This window comes from Papilio polytes, unplaced genomic scaffold (genome assembly GCF_000836215.1).
Source record: "Papilio polytes unplaced genomic scaffold, Ppol_1.0 DF821511.1, whole genome shotgun sequence".
Taxonomy (NCBI): domain Eukaryota; kingdom Metazoa; phylum Arthropoda; class Insecta; order Lepidoptera; family Papilionidae; genus Papilio; species Papilio polytes.
Window position 1 is genome coordinate 1,302,600 of NW_013527693.1, and position 19,914 is coordinate 1,322,513.

A 19,914-nucleotide genomic window follows, 5' to 3' on the forward strand; every position below is an offset into this window, starting at 1 on the left:
AAAGTAAGTAGCCTATGTGTTCTTCCAGATTTTTTTCCATATCTATACCAAATTTCGTTCAAATCTACAAATTCAAACAAGCATCCGTCCATCTATCTAAACTTTCGCATTTATTATATTAGTATGAAGTATAACTATTTTTTAAAACTAATGTACTTAATAACACAAGTTACTTAACATTACGACAAAAAAATATTTTTGTATGACTAGCAATACATGTATGTGTACTGTGTAACATTTTATGACTGTAGAATGACTGGTGAGAAAAAGAATGTAAAAATAGAAACGATTCCTAAAATACACTGCTAGTGTAAATGTTGAATATATTTGATTTATGGCACAGAAAAAACTTAATTGGAAAGCAATTTTGATCAGTGCATTATCGAATATAAGTACATTTTTTACTCTTTGATTCCGACTGTTCCATTTAGTTTCTTTTAAAACATGCCAAAATGTTTACACAATATATCTTTTTTTGTTGATTTTATGTAAATTATTTTATTTGTAAAGTGTTAACGTTAACAGATTCCACAAAAAATGCTTTGAATAACACGGTAACATTAATAAAGAGTGTTGCATCTTGTCGCTTTGTATCATGGTGCATTATGACCAGTGGCCAAGGAAGTCCGTTGTTCGACGATTTCTTATAAATTACATCCCATAATTATATAAAGTGATCGATTAAAATACTTCGATCAATATAGTAATGTGCATTCTCTACAAAATATCAGGTCTTGCTATATTTCTATCGTATTTCCTTAAGGCGCAGTGCTGTCTCGTCGTTTGATATGCGTGTGTCTTCTGTCGGAGCGGAGCTAGAACGTGTTGCCCACGCTGCGCTCTCTGTGTTCTTTATACCACGTATACTGCGCCATCTGTAATTTAAGATGGAAACGCTTAACATTTAGATGTAGCTAAATCTATTTCAGTCTTTTAAAAATCGAAGACAGACGTGTCTATTTGAAGTTAACGTTCGAATTCGATTTTAACAAAATCGAAATGCTCTGCAATCTGATATGTATTGTTGATGCAGTAAAAAACTGTTATGACTTAGTACGATGAGAATTCATTAATTAGCGTCTTACTGATATGCGAGTACGAAAAGGTTTATTTTTTACTATTGTTAATGTGTAAAGAAGATTAATAAATACACTAGAAGCTGTATCACTTACTTCTTCGCAACTAAATTGCGGACTTTCTTCTTCCAAACGAAGATAAGGAAGATGACCGCACCGAGAGCGATGTTCGATATGTCGATGAGGATCCAGTACCAATTGGAGCCGCCTACGGAGAAGCTGATTATCTCCACGGTCCAGTTCACGCCCATCACTATGAATAGCTTGAGATAGAGTCCGAACCTGAGACAAACAACATTAACAACTAAACATATTGTTAACTTGGTAAGAATGTGAACGGATACTTCGATAGGGATAGACTAAAGAAGAGATGGACTGCAAAAAAGGTTCCTTGATTAAGTAGAGAGTGACAATTGAATTGAAGAATTAAAATTCAGTTGTAAAAACAAATATTTTGTACCTAAGTCTATCCATCGAAAGCAATATTGTTGGTAGGCGAAATTACTTTGAACAGAATGTTCACGCAACCAATCTTACCTCTGCTTGTCCCGTTTCAGTTTGTCACTCCTTGCGGACTCCGCGCCTTTCAATATTGCAGTCTCCTGCTTGATGGAGCGAATGCGGTGCGCCGTTACAGAGAATAGCACAACATTGCACACGACTAGTACGAGCACAGGGGATAGGAAGTACACCAACTCGCTCAACCAGTCTGTAACAAGGATTTCACTTACAAAAGATGCGGGATATGCATGTTAGTAGGTTGATTTTGAATTTGTCCAAAAAGGCTCCAAAAAACCTTTTTGGACACTGATTTTTTTTAAAATATCAGTAGATTTTTGTTAATGCACTAATATTTCCTTTAACCATGCCGATTAAGGTCTAGAGGCTTGGTGCTAGAATATGGTTTAAGACATTAGTCGAATGGCGGGATTCTATCCCTCGACCGCAAGATCCGTAGTCCGAACCCTAAACCTCTAGACTATTGGCGCTTATATTGATGAATTTATCTTTATTGTCGGTATTAAAAGTATTTTTAACAGTACTTTTTTTTTTAAATGGGATCTAGTTTAAACTTACTTGTGAACCAGCATCTCATATCGCCGAAGCCGGGTGTAATTATGTTGTCGGGCACTTCAGCGAATTGCATAGAAATCGTGATGACAGTGAGAATAACGGGTAAACCCCACGCGTATGCACCGTAGAGAATGAAGCGTTTCTTCTCTCGACGTTTGTTACTGCTGCCACGGTAACCGCTGTATGAAAAAAAAGTTACTTTAAATAATATTACAATAAAGATAAAAATATACAAGAAAATGTAATTAAAACCGAAATTGTTCAGTCAACTTCTTATTTAGTTTTCTCAGTTCGGTCTCCCATATTGGCATTAAGGTAGTGGAAGCCCACAGTTATGCGTAATGCATAAAAACGTGCTGTTTAACAGAATAAAATAAGCTTTCACAAATGTAAACCACAGACGGTTTTAATTTAACATTGGCACACTGACTTTATTGTGGCAAACAAAATTTGTATTAAGAATAATATGTTTTTTGTTTTGAAATTTATGTTTATGCAATTGTTTCGCATTGACGTTTGTTCGCTGACGCCAATAATTTAACTATGACTAATATGTTGACCACAAAACCGAAGCTTTGATCTTAATTTTGTCTGCACTAAAGGTATTCTTGGCACAATTGTTACAAAACCAAGCATAATAGAATGGATCGCCGTAACCTTGACACCAGAAGATGATCTAGTCTAGTATAGGCGGGTACTAATACTATTTTTTTATTATACCAAAGAAAATGCTTATCAACAAGGAATAGACTGGTAGTTTTTAAGTTATCTACGTGAATCTAATCATTGCAAGAATCTGGGTATTTCGATGTCGTGTTATATATTTCGGTCGTCTTGAGTAGGGGGTCAGGTGCCCTCTATTTCTTCCTTACCCATGCGTAATATATCCAATATTTTGTTTCCTTCTATTCGAGAACATTCGATCTGCGTCCGATGGTGAAGTATTGGACTATACCCATGGTAATCTTATACAGAGTGTGCAAGGGGTACGACGCTAAGGGTCCATTATTTTATTTATAACCTTACCATTTTGATTGTTGTGATGAGGTTAACCCTCCAGTCCTTTTTCCGTTGGTTTGCATAAACAAGCATATAGAAAACCTAATTATTCCATTCATAACAAATATTCATACAATTATATCGCATACATACACTTTACAATAGTTTTGTGCAATGCTTTGTTAATTACGACATAACTGTTCATGCTAATTTTTTTTTAAATTATTTATTTAATTTTCTTTAATATTTTTTTTAAATATGTAGCATTGACAACCATTTCCATGTGTTAGAGATATACCTCAAATGACCTGTATTCCTCCAGTTGTATTTTAATCTTATCCGATCTTAATTAACGAAGGCAATTTTTAAAACCATTTTAAAAATTTTGTAACGTTATACACGAACAATTGATGTTTCTTAAATTATTTAAACTTTCTTGAGACATTTTATAATTAATTATTTACGGCTTACTCACGTATACTTGCCGGTGCCGTCACCGGAAGAAAAAAGTATACGTGAGTAAGCCGTATATAATTAATTATAATTGATGTTTCTTTAATATTATGTCTATTGAAAATACATGTAGTTACTCCTTACTAAAGAAGTAATAAAAACGTCGAATGTTTTATAACATTGAGCAAAAAACTTCAACTAAATTAACTACCTCGTACTTTCCTATTTACTACAGTTAAAACTCTACGTGAAAAATAAGAGTAGAAAAAGACGCTAATTAAAATCTACATTTTACAGTTCTATACTAACAGCCCCCGTAAAAGGTTCTATATTAAACAATCTAAAAGAGTTGTGTTTTTAAAACAGATATTTTTGTTTAAAAGAAAAATTTTATGTCTCTATGTTATAATCAGAACTTTTCAGACGAAACATCTAAGAGCATAGATAAACTGTACCATAGAGTATAGAGTATCGAGCATGTAGCAACACTACCGAACTAATCAGCATGCTAGTTATGGACATCGACCTGCAAGCTAGGCATATCGAGACCTACAGTGTGGCCGTGTAGTCGTGGTTGATCGGCACCACTGTTCTGTAATACAATGGTAATCAAACTTTAATTATACCACAGACAATTAAAATTTTTATCTCCAGGATATAATCTGTGGTAAATAAATGGGCGAATCCAAAATAAAAATGAGATTCACAATAAAACTAGGTTACGTGATAAACACAATATCAACAAAGAATTCTCTTTGTTTATTTTAAAATCTTGCTTGTTCTCCATCGTTGAAAGTATTTTTTACTGATTAATAAAAAAAATCTATAGAATTCCATCAGCATAAATATCAGACGGGTTTTGTTTATATTTCAACGAAATCAATGAAACGATAATCACCTGAACGTCCTCCATATGTCGAAACACATTACATTCAGCCAGAAGAAACTCGTCTGGAATGCGTAGTAAACTATGAACGCTGAAAAATAGATAAGAAAACGTAAATAAATATTACGGAGAGTAAAATTAATGGGAAACACAGAAAGAAAACGTGAGAGCATAAGTACCAATAGTAGGCTCTAAAATGTTTCTATGAAGCAATACACGATTATAAATAAACATATCAGGCTCCCTGATAGGTGCAAATTACGGATATTCTTACATCGATCCTGATAACTAAGCTTGTTAGAAGTACTAGAAAAGCATATGTTATTTTATTACTAAACACCGCTATATTCACTTTTTTGGTCATTGACGTATCTATCATTGCTGATACTTAAAAAAGCAAATAAAAGCAGCTCGCAAATGATTTCGCAATGTCGTCCCCAATCGGTGGATGTCATTCATCAATCTCTTTCATCTTGACCTATTTGTTGTGTTTAAAAAACAAATATGATTCTAAAATTACTCGATCTTGTTGAATTGATCGAGACTTTTCATCGACAACTTCGTTTTAAATCTAAATAGCGTTGCGGTAAATATTCTTGTACTTCTAAAATTTTGCGATTGTCGATTATTTTGCAGCAAATTACCTATTTAGTCGCACTACAAAAAACGAGTAATGCGCGCACCTCCATGTAAGCTCATAGGAATCAAAGCGAGACTAAACAGTTATGCGATTGTTTAGTTCCAGGTGGGGGCATGTTCTTAGTGTTAGGGATAGATAAAGAAACGAAAAAGCCAAAATTGAACTATCATTAAGTTAATATCAAAGGAAGTAAACATACCCCTTGATTGCGATACGTAATGAGTTAGTTTAGTGAACTGTTTCCACGAAGTTTGTTCAGGTAATGGCAAAGTTAACAAGGTTTGTCATGTCGCGGAAATCAAAAACGTTACGCAAACGTAAATAGTCGTAAAACGATTCCGGGACGATGATATGGGTGTGCCTAATTACCACAAAAATATCAAAAGCTAGCTGACAAATGGAAAAATTCATAACGTATTCAAGGTAATAAAATTCATTAGGGTTTTTATATATTTTAAGTTGCGGATGAAAAGAGATTGCATGTGGCTTAGATGCGTATGTTAAGATGGATGTGTGGTGTGACAAGAATGGATAAAGTTAAGAATGTGTACATTAGAGGAAGTTTGAAAGTAGCGCCAGTGGTGGAGAAATTGAGAAGCAAAAGGTTAGCGTGGTATGGACATGTTATGCGACGAAATGATGGGGACATAAACCAGAAAGTGTTAAGATTGAATGTGGATGGCTACAAAGGAAGAGGAAGACCGAAGAAAGTATGGATGGATTGTGTGAAAGAGGATATGCTTAAGAAAGGAGTGGATTCAGATATGACGGCTGATAGAGATGTATGGAAGAGCAGCACATACTGTGCCGACCCTCCATAAGGGATAAGGGCAAGTGGATGATGATGATGATGATGATGGGTGAAATATGTCGCTATTCTTTACGCTAGACTTTATATGATAGCATTACGATTAAAAAAGAAAAGAATTATCTGTGGCGAGGGCATACAGATAGACTAAATCTGAGGCTACCTTTGAGATGAAAACAATAACAATTGGTTTCTATATCATTTTGGACCATCTCCGTTAACTAATGTTTAACTAATAAAATAACAATTAGATTTCTATGTAATTATGTAGACGACTGTCCATTGTGTTTTCTCCGCACCCAAGGGTTGTAATTAAATTAAAACTCATCGTAATTAACTAGCAAAAAAATTATTACCGCAAGGTGTGTCCACGTTAATTGTACTGATTACTTGTTAGACGTGATTTGCGTGACATAAGCTCGCGTGTCACATGTGTAAGGCTGTAAATTTTTCAGTCAGTTCATTTTATGACCGACAACAGCTTTTTAGAATCGCATGTACTTTAGTAGGTCACTATATTAGTTACAATAACTGAGCGAATTCATGCTATGTTTTATACAAAACTTAAATAACTCGATAAAAAGAATTAGTAATAAATTGTAGATAATTACGTATAAGTAAAATTTTCTAACCTATCCTTACGCTTAGGGAAATTTAAGGTAATTAAAAAATGCGTCAATAACTTACCTATGATATAACAACCAGTCATGGCAACTCCAATCTTGCCTGAATGGAGCTTGAGATAAGCCAGGAACGTGTAGGCAACGATCAAGCCTCCGCAGTACGCCATCAAGCACATACCATGCAGGTTCCGAAGCTCGGGGATGAATGCGTATACCAGAAACGTGGCCAACAGAAAGGGAATTGATATCATAAGCCCTGAAACAATATAAAAATTTCTATAATTTGTTCAAATCCAAAATTTAATCAGACAGTCAAACATTTTACAAACATTTTACTAATTTTATATCGATTCTAGCTGTCCCTTTGCGGCTTCATCCGCATGAAATTAAAAACGTTATTTAATAATTATTTACATCTATCAAATTCTCAAATGTCCAAATACCAATTACCTTACTATGGAAATTTTGCTTGCTTGATGTTGGCAGCAACTTATGGTCCCTTTCCCACAGTAGTGGTTTTATCCAAAATATTTATCCAGTAAGTTTAATGGCGTGAAAATATATAGCCTAAAGCGTTACGTAAATGTAAGGCTTTTTATTAAAAAAAGAATTATTTCAAAATTGCTGACATCTTAGGCAACAAAGAAGTGTGTGTTTACGCGTCATTATAATAGTATAGAAGTATAGATATTTCAAATGTAGATGTTCTTTTTTTTACATAACTTAAGCGTTCATTTGAAAGAGGTAATTAATATTTAATTTATAAAATCATCACAGGCGAAAACTATAATATTACCACTTTAAATGATCATGCAAGACCTGTGTCACATAATATCTTCATGGTCTTAACAATCAAAAGATATGTTAATAAAACAAATGCAATAAAGCATTTATACACTTCAAAGGACAGCTGTTAAAGTATGTCATAAAGACAAGGTATTAAAAACCGACATTACTCGAGTGTTATTCCTGACATACAACCACGTCAACTCCACAACCGATATTGATAGCGGGAAACGGTTTAGGTTACCTAGCGATGTGTTAGACGCTGAGTTATGAAACAAATTTGTTTGTAGACGGCTCAGTGTAGGGTGGAGGTAGCATAAACAAACGGCATATGTGAACTTAGCCTTATACTCTAACTTACAAAAATTAGTTGAATAATATCTGATATTAGGGTACACATACATGGACAAATCATTTTCAAAATTATAATTTTAGACTATCTTTACTATCATAATAAAGCGTAAACACACACTTCTTTGTTGCCTAAGACGTCAGCAATTACAGCATATTTTTGAATAACTCATACGTCACGCTTTAGGCTATATATTTTCACACTATTAAACTTGGGGATAAATATTTTGAATAAACTAAAAATAAAAACCCTAATGTGGGAAAGAGACCATAAGTTGCTGCCAACATCAAGTAAGCAAGGTTGTCTTCATGTCATGTCATTTTGAAATTTGTAGTTGTGATTTGATAATTTGACAAATAAAACAATAAAATAAAATTTTCATAATTTCATGCGGATAAAGTCGAATGGGAACAGCTAGTCTTTAATAGTTTAAGTCACTACCTACTGCCGTAGTCTTCGTCTATTGAAATAACCGAATCGTTAGCAAACAAAATTAAGCCCCAATAAAAAAGCGTAGGCTCGTCGTAAAAGCAAATTGCCCATTAACTTAAACGAAGGCGTAATATTGGACGTTTAGACTACGAGTTTGATGGATGACATCAAAACTGATCACACTAAAGGTACACATTATGACAAAGTACTTAATAAATTGATAAAGATCCCCATGGATTAATTGTTGAAAACAAAACTTTTTATAGTGGATGGTAAAACAGTATAGTATCAAGATATTTTTTAATAACTACATTTAAAAATATACGTATTAACATAATTTAGATACTTTATTTGTTTGATTTCTATTCTAAAAAAAATAATTAATTCGTAATGCGCATATCACTTAGGATCAATATAATTTTGTACTGTTAATATGAATGAACTTTGTTTTTTTAAAATAACTGTACCCTTAGGCATTGTATCACGTCTGCATATATCAGAGGACGTCCGTTTTACGCTAATTGCTACGAAGGTACCATAAAAGGTCACCTGCCCAAGCCATATTTTATTTCCGTTACGGTTATAACCTGCCTTTTGTCGTCCTAAGCCTACAATTAAGCTATTTTTCTAAAACTGTCAGCTTACAAGTGTTTAACAACCGGCAACAAAATGAACTTAAAATGTATCAAGGATATTAAATTTCCGATGTGTTATAAAATACGACATAAAATATATTTAGATTGAAAAATTATATCTTGTTATGGAAGATGAAAACTGAAAATTTGTTTAAGTACATTTACCTAGTTATATATTTATTACTTACCAATGGCATATGTGATATAGAGTATTGGGCTATCATCTTCTGGCGTCTTCTCGGGATAGCACACTAGCGCCACCATGCGAAAATCATCATTTGTATTGGTCATCATATCAACGCAGTATCTCGACGGATCGAGCCATACTTCGCTTCTCGGTGTCGACAAGTAAAGACTCGCATTCTAAAAAAAGAATTATCCAAATCGGTCAACTAGCAGCGGAGGTATGCCGTAACACACATAAAAAAAAATAAAAAAAAACATATCGAATTGAATACCTCCTTCTTTTGGGAAGTCGGTCAAAAAGAAAAAAACTTATTTTCTATAACTAATAAATTGTTGAAGGTAGTGAAGTATGTCAAAAAATAAATGTACATAACAATACTCTAATTCAAGCCCAAACTTTTCACTAATAAATAAGGCAAAAGATTTTTTTACCTACAGTACTTAGTTTAAATTTATTAAATTATTTTACAAACAAATATTTCTATTTATGTTACGAGTATTGATACAAAATAATGCTATAAAAACCTCTACATTTTGATAGTGTAATGCGAAAAGTATCGTAGAGGTTTGCTACGATATCATTACTACAAAACCTCGTAGCACTTTGACACTGCGAAGGTGATATTGTCACCTTTTAACCGCTAGAGGTTGTGGCCCCGATTTCTTGCAACTGCTGATTTATTAATTGCGATTAGAATCGATTTATTAGTACTGGAGGCATTTAGGTTATTGGGGTATAGTATACATTCTTTTTAATTCGTACAAGGCAGAGTCATACCATTTTTTTAATTAAATATACTATCATGGTTAATTAAAAAGTTCATAATGTACAGATAACAAAATAATTGCAGAGCCGAAAAGGCCAAAATTGCTTCAATGATACACTTCCAATGTAGCAATTTCGGTCATTTTGATAAGATTATCGAAACGGACGCTCGTAAGTGTTACTTCATAATAATTTCGCATCATTGATAAAAATGTTTAAATATAAATTATACGATATCAGTCCTGATTTATTTCATTTCAAGAGTACGGAGAAATTCTTTACTGCGTTAATATGATACCAAATATGATTCGAATTTTAAAAAGATTAGTAGAGGAATTAAATTACTTCTACTATAGTTATTAGTATTTAATAAGCGATTCGTCTGTTAAATTTCAACTACTATTTTTTTTACACCAGTATATTGCAAAAACCACAACAGGATGAATTATTTTATTAGATAAAGAATCCCATGTGGTTGTTTTTTCGCGTGGGAAATTAAAATATGAGCATTTCAAATACTTGCGTGAGTTCCGGGTGGGCGGTTTAACTATTATTTTAAATATTGTTTGTCTTATCTAAAACGTAAATGCATTAGATCAGACATGTAAAACAAATCGATCGACGACCGGATGTGAAATATCAGCCATGTTTCTGCCATTCAAAAAAACAAAACGGACGTCAGACGATTGGAAAATAATTCCGCTTTTCGTTTTATAACTGGCTTTGTGGATTTAAAAAAACATTGGATTTTCCGTCACTGTAAGAATTATAAAATAAATTGTTTTTAATTCATAGGAGTACTGACTACTCACGCGTCATTTCATTCCAGTAATTACGGTAATAAAAAATAAAACGAAATCATACTAACTAATATGATTGTCTTTGAAATTGCCTTATAATTTACTTATGTGGTTGTCTAATGAGTTGTATAGAGCATGCCAAAATTATGTCCAAATTGGTGTAGCTTCAATGAGAATAGTAATTTACGTACACAAATACGTCATTGATGCAAAAAAGAGAGATCTTCGACTCTTTTTGGAAGCGGGAATAGAAACCTTCTTTATGTAAGCCTTATAAATGAAATTCGCTTAGTAAAACAGATATCATAATGCTAATTTCGAGGTCGCCTATTAGATATCTATTTTTAACCGATGTTCGTCATCCTTCATTGTTCATAGCACTGATTATTGCCCCGTGTGCCTCAACTCCTATGTCAAGTGACAATTAACAATTTTATGGAGCCATAACCTATTGTCAAAATTATATTTAAAGCGTGCGTATAATTCAAATGATCTAATTAAATACCTATTAAATAATAAGAATCAAACGAACATATAATTGAACGAAGAGTTCTTTCGACGTTCATTCATCTGTTGATCGTAGTTTCCTCTCCCTCGCCCATTAAAGTACTATTCTAAAAAAAGCTAATCGCTGTTGTGTTGCGGTTAAAGCCGGATAATTCTGGTGCTATTTACTCGATGGCTAAGTATATATGTTCGTAACAATCTATTATATAAACAAACACATAAAACAACGTATGTTTACCGCCACTAATGTTCAGGGTATGTGTTATAACAACAAATCTGTACCTCAATTATATTGCTATGAAGAATTTGATGTATTCTGGCAGTAAGTCAAAATAATTTACTCAAGACTTATGCAAATCGACGCTTTAATAATGTTAAATTTGATACGAAAGGACACCCACTCTCAATGTCTTACTTTCGATAGAACATTGTCTCGTAAGTTTATTATCAATTCATAGTTTGAAAGGCAAAAGCATTCGCTAGTTGTTCACTTATCATTTGGCTTAATCTTCTATCTTTTAAAGAGGAAAGATTTGTATTTTTAGATTTTTGTAAGTATTACAATAGCTCAAAAACTACAGGGCCGATTATGAAAATTCCTGCACCTTTAAAAAGGTAATTTATCGGTGAGTAACATAGGCTATATTTTCTTATGTTTAACGCGGGTGAAGTCGCGAGCCACAGCTATTTCTAGATAAAGTAGCATCATGTATTTGTTATTTGCCGGCAAAAAGACTAAATAAATTTCTGAAAAGACCTTTTCTTTTCGCTTGAAAAATACAACCGGCCCATTAGCTCAGTTGGTTAGAGCGTCGTGCTAATAACGCGAAGGTCGCGGGTTCGATCCCCTCATGGGCCATTCAGCTTTTTAACTGGTACAAAATTTTACACTTTTAGCGATGATAACGGTTGGTTGTCCGTCCAATATTTAGTATAGAGATCAATTTTTAGAGATAACTAGTTACTCTGTGACAGTAATACAGCACTGGAATTATTTTTAGGACAGTAGATTTATTTCGCTGGCCTATTGTAACACATCTACATATTAAATCTCGATTCTTATTTTGGACACAAAACCGTTGATAAAATAAACAACACAGTATTCAACTATTATTTTTGGCATGCGCAAACTAATTTCGTTTCAAAGGTTCTTAACACTCTTTGCAGTACTATGATTACATTGAAAACATAAAAACACTTAATCAAAAGTGCCTCAAAACGCCATTATCGTATTAAGTTTTTCAGACATACGGTTATTCTCACGAAACGCAAGCCCACGAAATAATAACAAGCTTGGCGTAACAATAAACAATATTTGAGCTGAGATTGTTTTAGAGAGCTTGCATACGAGATATTTTGAACGTATAAAGGACGTGCAAATACGCGTCAGGGTCAGTGATTATTTTTTTCAGGAGAAATAAACATTTCTCCAGATAAAAACGCTAAAAAATAGCCTTGAAATAATGGAAAAGTGATTTTATATCATGTATGAAGGTTTGGCATGATTTACGTGTTGTAATATCGTAAAAATATGACAATTTAGGTTTTTTTAATTACTATTACAGAAAGTAAAACAATAAAGCAATTTCGAAAGAAACAACTTAGAATCGACCCACTCTATTATTCTTTATCCAATGATTTACGAGTGAGCAGCAATATTCAATCGATTTACGCTTGTTATTCAATTTTGTATTGATCTCTAAAGGGATATTTCTGTAGATTCTGGTATCTCTTAACGCATCAAAATGCTCTCAATCAAACACTATAGTCCCATAATCCATTATCCTAAAGTTAAAAACGCGTTAGCTCTATTCACTATCGTTTGAAGCTTGTAAATCCCGAAATCCCCGCTTCGGCTCCCCTACTATTGTAAACGCGCGTCTTTAGTGTACCATGTATATGGGCTCTTAAATATGCCTTTGTTAGCATTCCAATATGGGCGCCATGATTTTGTGTTAGAACACGTAGCTGGTTTATTTTCGCGCCAAATTTACAAATGACTACGTCAAAGTTCTCACGGGTCTCATTATTATGAATTGCGATGAATAATATTATTGTATCGTTGAAATAGTAACCTTTTGAAATAAATGGATTTATTAGCTAACTACATGAACTAAAAACGGAAATGACTGTATTAAGCATTTCTTTTACTTTATTTTATACTAACTTTCGCCCGTGGCTCCGTCCGCGTAGAATTAAATAAAAACCAAAGTAAGTAGCCTATGTGTTCTTCCAGACTATGCTCTACATCTATGACAAATTTCATCGAGATCCATTCAGCCGTTTAGGCTACAAACTCTAACAAACATCCATCCATTCATCTAAACTTTCGCATTTATATTATTAGTAGGATTGTCATTTAGACGCAAATATTTTCATCCTATTCTGTTTCAGAATGCGTTGCAATGTATTTGCATTGTATGATGAACTATACGTATGTAACAAGCGTGCTCGTTGCAATAAATGTATGCAAGTAAATTTAACGCCAGACGTTCTAATTGTGGTTGTAAATCTTGCAAAACTTACATTGTTATACAATAAGAATTAGAACCTAAATATAGTTGTGTATTACGTACTTTAGCAATGCAATTTAATGATTGCAAATTATTAAATGAGAAACCCCAGTAAAAACTACAACGAACAATATTTCCAATCGATTTAGTTGCAAAAAAAGTCTCACATTCTCCCTAACATAACCACATATAAATTAACCACCACCATTCATTCTCTTGTTTTTCAATAAAATTATTTCTATTTTTTTTCTACATAGTTGTTTTAGTGGCATTATGGACTGCACCCTGTATATGTCTTTGTAGTTAACTTGTTGACAGATACAAAAGTAATTAGCTAGCATTTCATCATCAGGATATGGAATGTCCTTGATGAATATTTAATGGTACATATTGGATAGATAAGGTAATTGTACAGGTTGCATTAGCAAGGTCCGTTTTATTGTTATCGCATCGTGGCGCCGCCTACATGCCACTCAATTAGCAAATTATTTGCATTGTAAATATTCAACACACTTTATGTAGTTTTCCAGGATTTTGTTCAATGTAACTTCTACCTCGAAACGACATTATGTACAATAAAATATGCATCAAATCCTTAGAATGTTTAAAATTACTTAAGTTACTTTAGTTTAACATTATTACTTAAGGATACGTTACTTACATGTGTAATCGATTAATTTATTTACTTCAAATTAGTAAATTTGTTTATTTCTTTTCTCTTAATTAACAACATATTAACTTTTAACCATTATATTAATGGAACAAAGCTTATCTTCTTCGAAACCCATTGAACGTAATATTAGTGATAAACACGTTATTAGGACGACGTTAATTGTGTAGTTTTGATTACTACTACTATTTTTCTTTGAATACTAGATTCTACCGACTTTAATGCTAAAAAAAACATACTGTAGTGTGCATAGCCTTACGTATATATTTACTTTGAAAATGTTACCTTATCTTACGGAAAAAAAACGGAAACATACAAATATAGGCATCCCAATCTATGTTCATACAGAAATTTAGCTACAGTTTACTTAAGTTGTCAAATACAGCTTTTTGGTATTTTTTTCAGTTTGCATTGTAAACACTTTGTCTTACACTTCTTTAACCAGAATAATATAGACATATAACTGTAGTATTTTCATTTATAAACAGTAAGTACTACGTAAAGTACGCAAACCTGAAACTAAATTATCGCACAACTTTAGTCTCGCTTGGATTTCTATGAGCTTATATGGAGGTGCGCACACTACAAGATTTTTAGTTATGCAACTAAACAATTGAATTGCTTGTGAAAACGATAATCGCAAACAGTTAAGTCAAAGATGTCCGCCCGATCTTTGATATAAATTACTTCCTAATTTGTATTAGTTTTAAACATATCAGATTTAATGAAGTAAGATATTTTCCCGTACTGAATAATCAATTCACACTTTTCTCTTTGTTAATTAATTTAAAAGTAAGAAATTATTTTGAAACACACGTAGAGTTTGTACGGGAGGTGCATGCGAGCGGTAAATTACGGCAGAGTTCATTTCCCTAAGGAAGTTATTCCGCCTAGTCGCAACGCCGTCGGCCGCACATCGCATGAATGTATGAAAATATTAACTCAAGAATTTATCTATATATATGACTAATAAAAATTTCAGATTTTGGGAAGATGATGTGTTAGCGTTACTGATAACAAAAAATGCATTTAAACATTTTTTTGTCCTCTTGTCTGTCCGCAAGCCACGTGTGTTTCGGGTAATCTTCGAAACGGCTGAGCCGATTTCGACCAGTCCCTCACTAAAGGGTAGCTGACATAGACGGGCATTTTATAGGCTACTTCTTTATCCTAATATTGCTTAGACAAAGACGCGGTCAACAACTATTATAGTTTAAAGATATAAGTACTATTTATATACATTACATATTTACAAATTATTAGATTGTACTCTTTGACTTGCAGAATGTAGCAATTTTCGTAAATAATCAATGTAAATAAATTAATATCAAAGAAAAGTTTGAGATGACATCATAAATTCAATTTATCTTGTCGTGATTTTACATTCTTTGCAATTGAATGTAATGGTTTTTGTCAGCTGTTAATCCAGATGTATCTCATAAAACAAAAGTGAAGGATTATTTAACATTTTTATTTTTATCCCAGAAACTGGACCATTCTGCTAATACTACGAATCGCAAGTCTCCAGTGTAGTAAAAATCTCAGTTTATTTGAAACTAGCTTTTGCCTGTGATACCGTCGGCGTGAAACTAAAAAACCTAGGTTACTTACTGCCCAGTAGTTTTCGAGTTATTTCAATACATACAAAATACAACTTTTTCCTCTTTACAATATAAGTATAAATTAAATAATATTATTATTAAGAAAAGACAATAGTAGTTATACTTATAACACGAAACATTACTTCTGGAATTACGAATTTATCCCGAACACCTGTTTACATATTTTAATATGCCAAATAATATGGATTAATGAATGAACTTGGTTACAACCATTGCTTGTGATAACAAAATATGAATTACTTCAATCGAATTAAACAACAATGACCAATTTAACAATGACGCTTTGATATGTTCTTGTTTGTGTAATTTTCCGTGGAATATTGATAAAGTTATGGTTTCTGAGAACTACCAACCGCTACAATGCCTGCAGATTTCGGAATTTGCAAGATTGTCAATGACTAAGCGTAATCTTGCGCATATAACATATGAATCATTTAGACTTAGTTCATTATTTCGTAATGTATTTCTAAGTTAATTTTAATTGAACTTAGCGATATTAAAACTGAATTCATATTAAATTATAATTTTCTTTGTTTCGTCTCCAAGGATTTGAATTCGCAACATAACCTAGAAGTGTTTCAGATTAAATTTTAAAGCATAGATAATACATTTGGTCAATATCATGCATTAGCAAAGTTCAAAGTCGATCTTCGCTACTATTAAAGTGGGGTCAATACAGAGATTTCGTGAGGTTAATGGATCTGCAGATATAATTTTTTTTATTACCTTAGCTTTCTTGCATGCTTGGATACTTTTAACAATTAGTTTTCACTAAGATTTTTCATGAATTTATGGGAGGATAGCTTTTGCCCGCGACTGAATCCGCGTTAAATTAAAAAAGAAAGTAGCCTACGTGTTCTTCCAAACTATCCTCTACATCTATACCCAATTTCATCGAGATCCGTTCAGCAGTTAGGCTACAAACTCTAACAAACATCCATCCATCTAAACTTTCGCATTTATAATAATTATAAGTAAGAAATTGGAAGAAAATTACTTCTTTCAATTTCTCTCTTGTAAATAAAACAAAATAAACAAAATGTATGTAAACGATTTTCAACAACTACACTCGCTTCCATCATAAACCACTGTTAGTGGTGGACTAGACTTCACGTTATTTCTAATTATCTCCTTTTAAATGGCTCAGTAATTAACATAATTTACTTACATGTTTAAGCATTACAAAGCTCTACTTAGTATTGATAAAATCGTCATTTATATTTCGTGACTAATAAGTAACAGAAATAGATACACGGAAAGTAAAAATGTATAATACACAAAGACAAACATTTTTAAAACAAACAGGAGTTAAGGTATAAAATATGAAAGATGTTCAGGTGCGAATATTTTAATATTTTACGCACCCAAATGAAAAGCCTCTCAGCTAAATTAAAAATTTCCAAGTCCATTTTTAAAGAAGAAAAAATATGAACTTTTATTTCAATTCTTGCAATTTTTACTTTAACATAAACTTGGTTAATCGTGGTGAAAAATATTTGGCGGCAAAAGAATTGTCATTGTTGATTAATTATTGTATATTTGTTTCGATTTTAGATTAAAAAAACGATGTAATTTTTCATGAACGATAGTAAATACAATTTCCTTATCTTATCATTTATTAACCCTGTGATAAGAGAACATAAGAAACTTGTGAAATTCTAACAAACGGATTAATATATGTAAAACAACTTGGATATAATCGAAATATAGTGATTATTAGCCTAACTGAGAAAACTGGGCATTGTCATAGATTGGGAACTAATCCGATATAAAGATACCTTAATTCAAATATATAAAAAATTCAAATATGTCAACTTGGAACTCACAGAACAATACAAAATACATCTTGAAGTTCTGTATTAAGTGGGCTAACGGCTTATAGCAATATTGACTTAGAGATAAGCCAACAAGGACTAACGTGTGTAAATAATGAGTAACTTACCATGTCAGTCCTGTCAAGTTATATTAAGTTTTTCCGGGAAAGGAAGTAAATAAATGAAAATGATAATAGATCTGTAAGTGATGTATAAATATATTTTCGCTCTCCGTAAATTATGTGGGTAGGAATAAATCATAGATTGTCAAATAAAACATACGTTCACTTTGAAGCTGTAAATATTATCGTTAAAGTTTTGAATTAAAAAAAAATACCTCTTGTATAAATATATCTTCTCTGCCAGTATTCGGGTCCACCAGGTACCTCTCGGTGCATAATCTTGTATACATGAAGAAGAATTTGTTGGATGCAAAATCCACTTGATCTTTTCCTTTGTGGACTGAAGGATTGAAAGGGTTCACTGCACTATAGTCTGTGTTCAGACACGATTTGTTGAAGAAAGCCTGCCCTTCTCCGCAACATTTCCACAAGCAAGCTCTACCAATACACGGGCAACCGTATCTGGTTACTATTCCATCCTCTTCTAGGTCATACCATGTCTTCCGTGTATATTGCACTCCATCGAATAACACTGTGCCATTGTCAAATTCAACACCACCAGTAATGTTTAAGCTTTCAGATATTTTACATGGACTACAACAACACGAATGCACGATAAACAACAAACAAAAACTCACAAAATATTTCATTTTATTAAACTTTAACACTACTTTTTGATTACAAATTTATACTCTAAAATTTCTCATGATTTTTACGAGTAAAATATTAAACGATTTTATCTCGTAATAATATTACAACGTACTCAATCGAAAACAAGGACCGTTTATAGTGTAGTGGAGTACTTCTTATCACGCTCGTGAGGTAATTCGATGTATCATTTTTATAATGATAAGAGATAACAGTTGGTTCGCCGAAGTCGCAACCGCGGAGCTATGAGGTTCACACGTCACGCTCGACCGACACCTGCTTCCCGACTGACTGATGATGCGAGGCTCGCCAGACCGCACTGTCAGGATGGAATGATTAATCAGAATTCTAAATTAATTAACAAAAAGGAAATATCATTTTTCACATTTGAACGACAGGAAGTACAGCGCAGTTCTTTTAATGGTATCCATTGCGTTGACTTCCTGCATATTGCCTTCAGACCATAAGGCTAATTTTTGAGTAGGTGAATATCGATTCCAATTTTATTCTTAAAACTAAACCCCGAAGTCTACTCTAAGCTTTGGCCAGCAAATGTAGACATTTTAAATTAATTTGGAACTAAAATTACGATATACGATTGGTGATAAAGCCGGGAAGACGCTACAATAGCACTTAACGGAGACTGAAATTATATGCATCTAAAATAGTTGGCAACTGGCTCTACCATAATAGTTCCACTCTGGAATCTCAAAAAAGAATTCTGATTGAAAGTATATAAATATTGTTAAGGTTTTTAATCAGTTAGCTAATATACCCAAAGTAGGCTAAAGGGCCCATCTCCTACTCAAGAAGTTGTGTTGAAATAAAACAAACTTGAAACAAAGATGGCGCTGTGCGTAGTAAAGATCAAAAAATTACACCTTTCAGGGGGAAAATGTTTATAGTCGTGGTAACCACTTATAATGTTAGACAAATTAAAAAATACACGCTAAGATAAATTATCTTTTATTTAAAAAGTATTATGTAAGGTTTTATTTTATAACTTTCTCTTACTTAAAATATTTTAAATAATTTACATTAAATTTATAAAAAAACACTTAATTAACCTACAAATTTAAAATGTATGGCGTAACCACATGTATTGTTGCTACGGCCTGACTCGGTGAATAAAACATCTTGTGGAATATTATGGAACTAACCTTTGCGCACATTAGAGTATAAGAAAAAAAAAACATACAGACGAATTGAGTACCTCCTTCTTTTGGGAAGTCGGTCAAAAAAGGCGGGCAGACTTTTCCAAGTTAGACTTTTTTTTGCTCTACTTTTTTCCATACAATTTGTACTATCATACATAACTAGAAAATTTACTGTTACTTTTTAAATTCTACAATTTACTCACAAGCTATGTATCTCCAATGTAAATTATGACAAATTAGCCTTCTAGATCTAGCCTAGATTGCCTGGTGACGGTCTTGGTTGTTACACATTTAGTTTGTTTCTGATTATAACATGATTGCATTTGTAAGCTACATTTAGAACTA

At 32.8% G+C, this 19,914-nt stretch overlaps 1 protein-coding gene and 1 non-coding gene across 2 annotated transcripts; one reads left to right on the forward strand and one right to left on the reverse strand.

Annotated features, from left to right (window-relative positions):
* Positions 1-163: 163 nt before the first annotated feature.
* Positions 164-18,421, reverse strand: LOC106108424 (G-protein coupled receptor Mth2-like). The gene is made up of 8 exons (XM_013289589.1): positions 17,980-18,421; positions 8,953-9,127; positions 6,624-6,815; positions 4,501-4,579; positions 2,154-2,329; positions 1,614-1,785; positions 1,173-1,358; positions 164-875 (listed from the first exon to the last, which is right to left on the reverse strand). Exons 1-8 carry the CDS (start codon positions 18,412-18,414, stop codon positions 746-748), a joined length of 1,545 nt encoding a protein of 514 aa, XP_013145043.1. The 5' UTR covers positions 18,415-18,421; the 3' UTR covers positions 164-745.
* Trnai-aau lies at positions 11,809-11,882 on the forward strand. The gene has a single exon. It is a non-coding gene; the product is annotated as a tRNA-Ile (tRNA).
* Positions 18,422-19,914: the final 1,493 nt, after the last annotated feature.

Bases quoted from the DNA above. Each gene is read 5' to 3' on its own strand.
- LOC106108424 (XM_013289589.1), bottom strand. From the start codon at position 18,414: ATGAAATATTTTGTGAGTTTTTGTTTGTTGTTTATCGTGCATTCGTGT. The intron at 2,330-4,500 runs GTGATTATCGTT...TTTTTCATACAG, and splicing joins GACATATGGAGGACGTTCAG to CGGTTACCGTGGCAGCAGTA. The intron at 876-1,172 runs GTAAGTGATACA...CTTAAATTACAG, and splicing joins CGCAATTTAGTTGCGAAGAA to ATGGCGCAGTATACGTGGTA.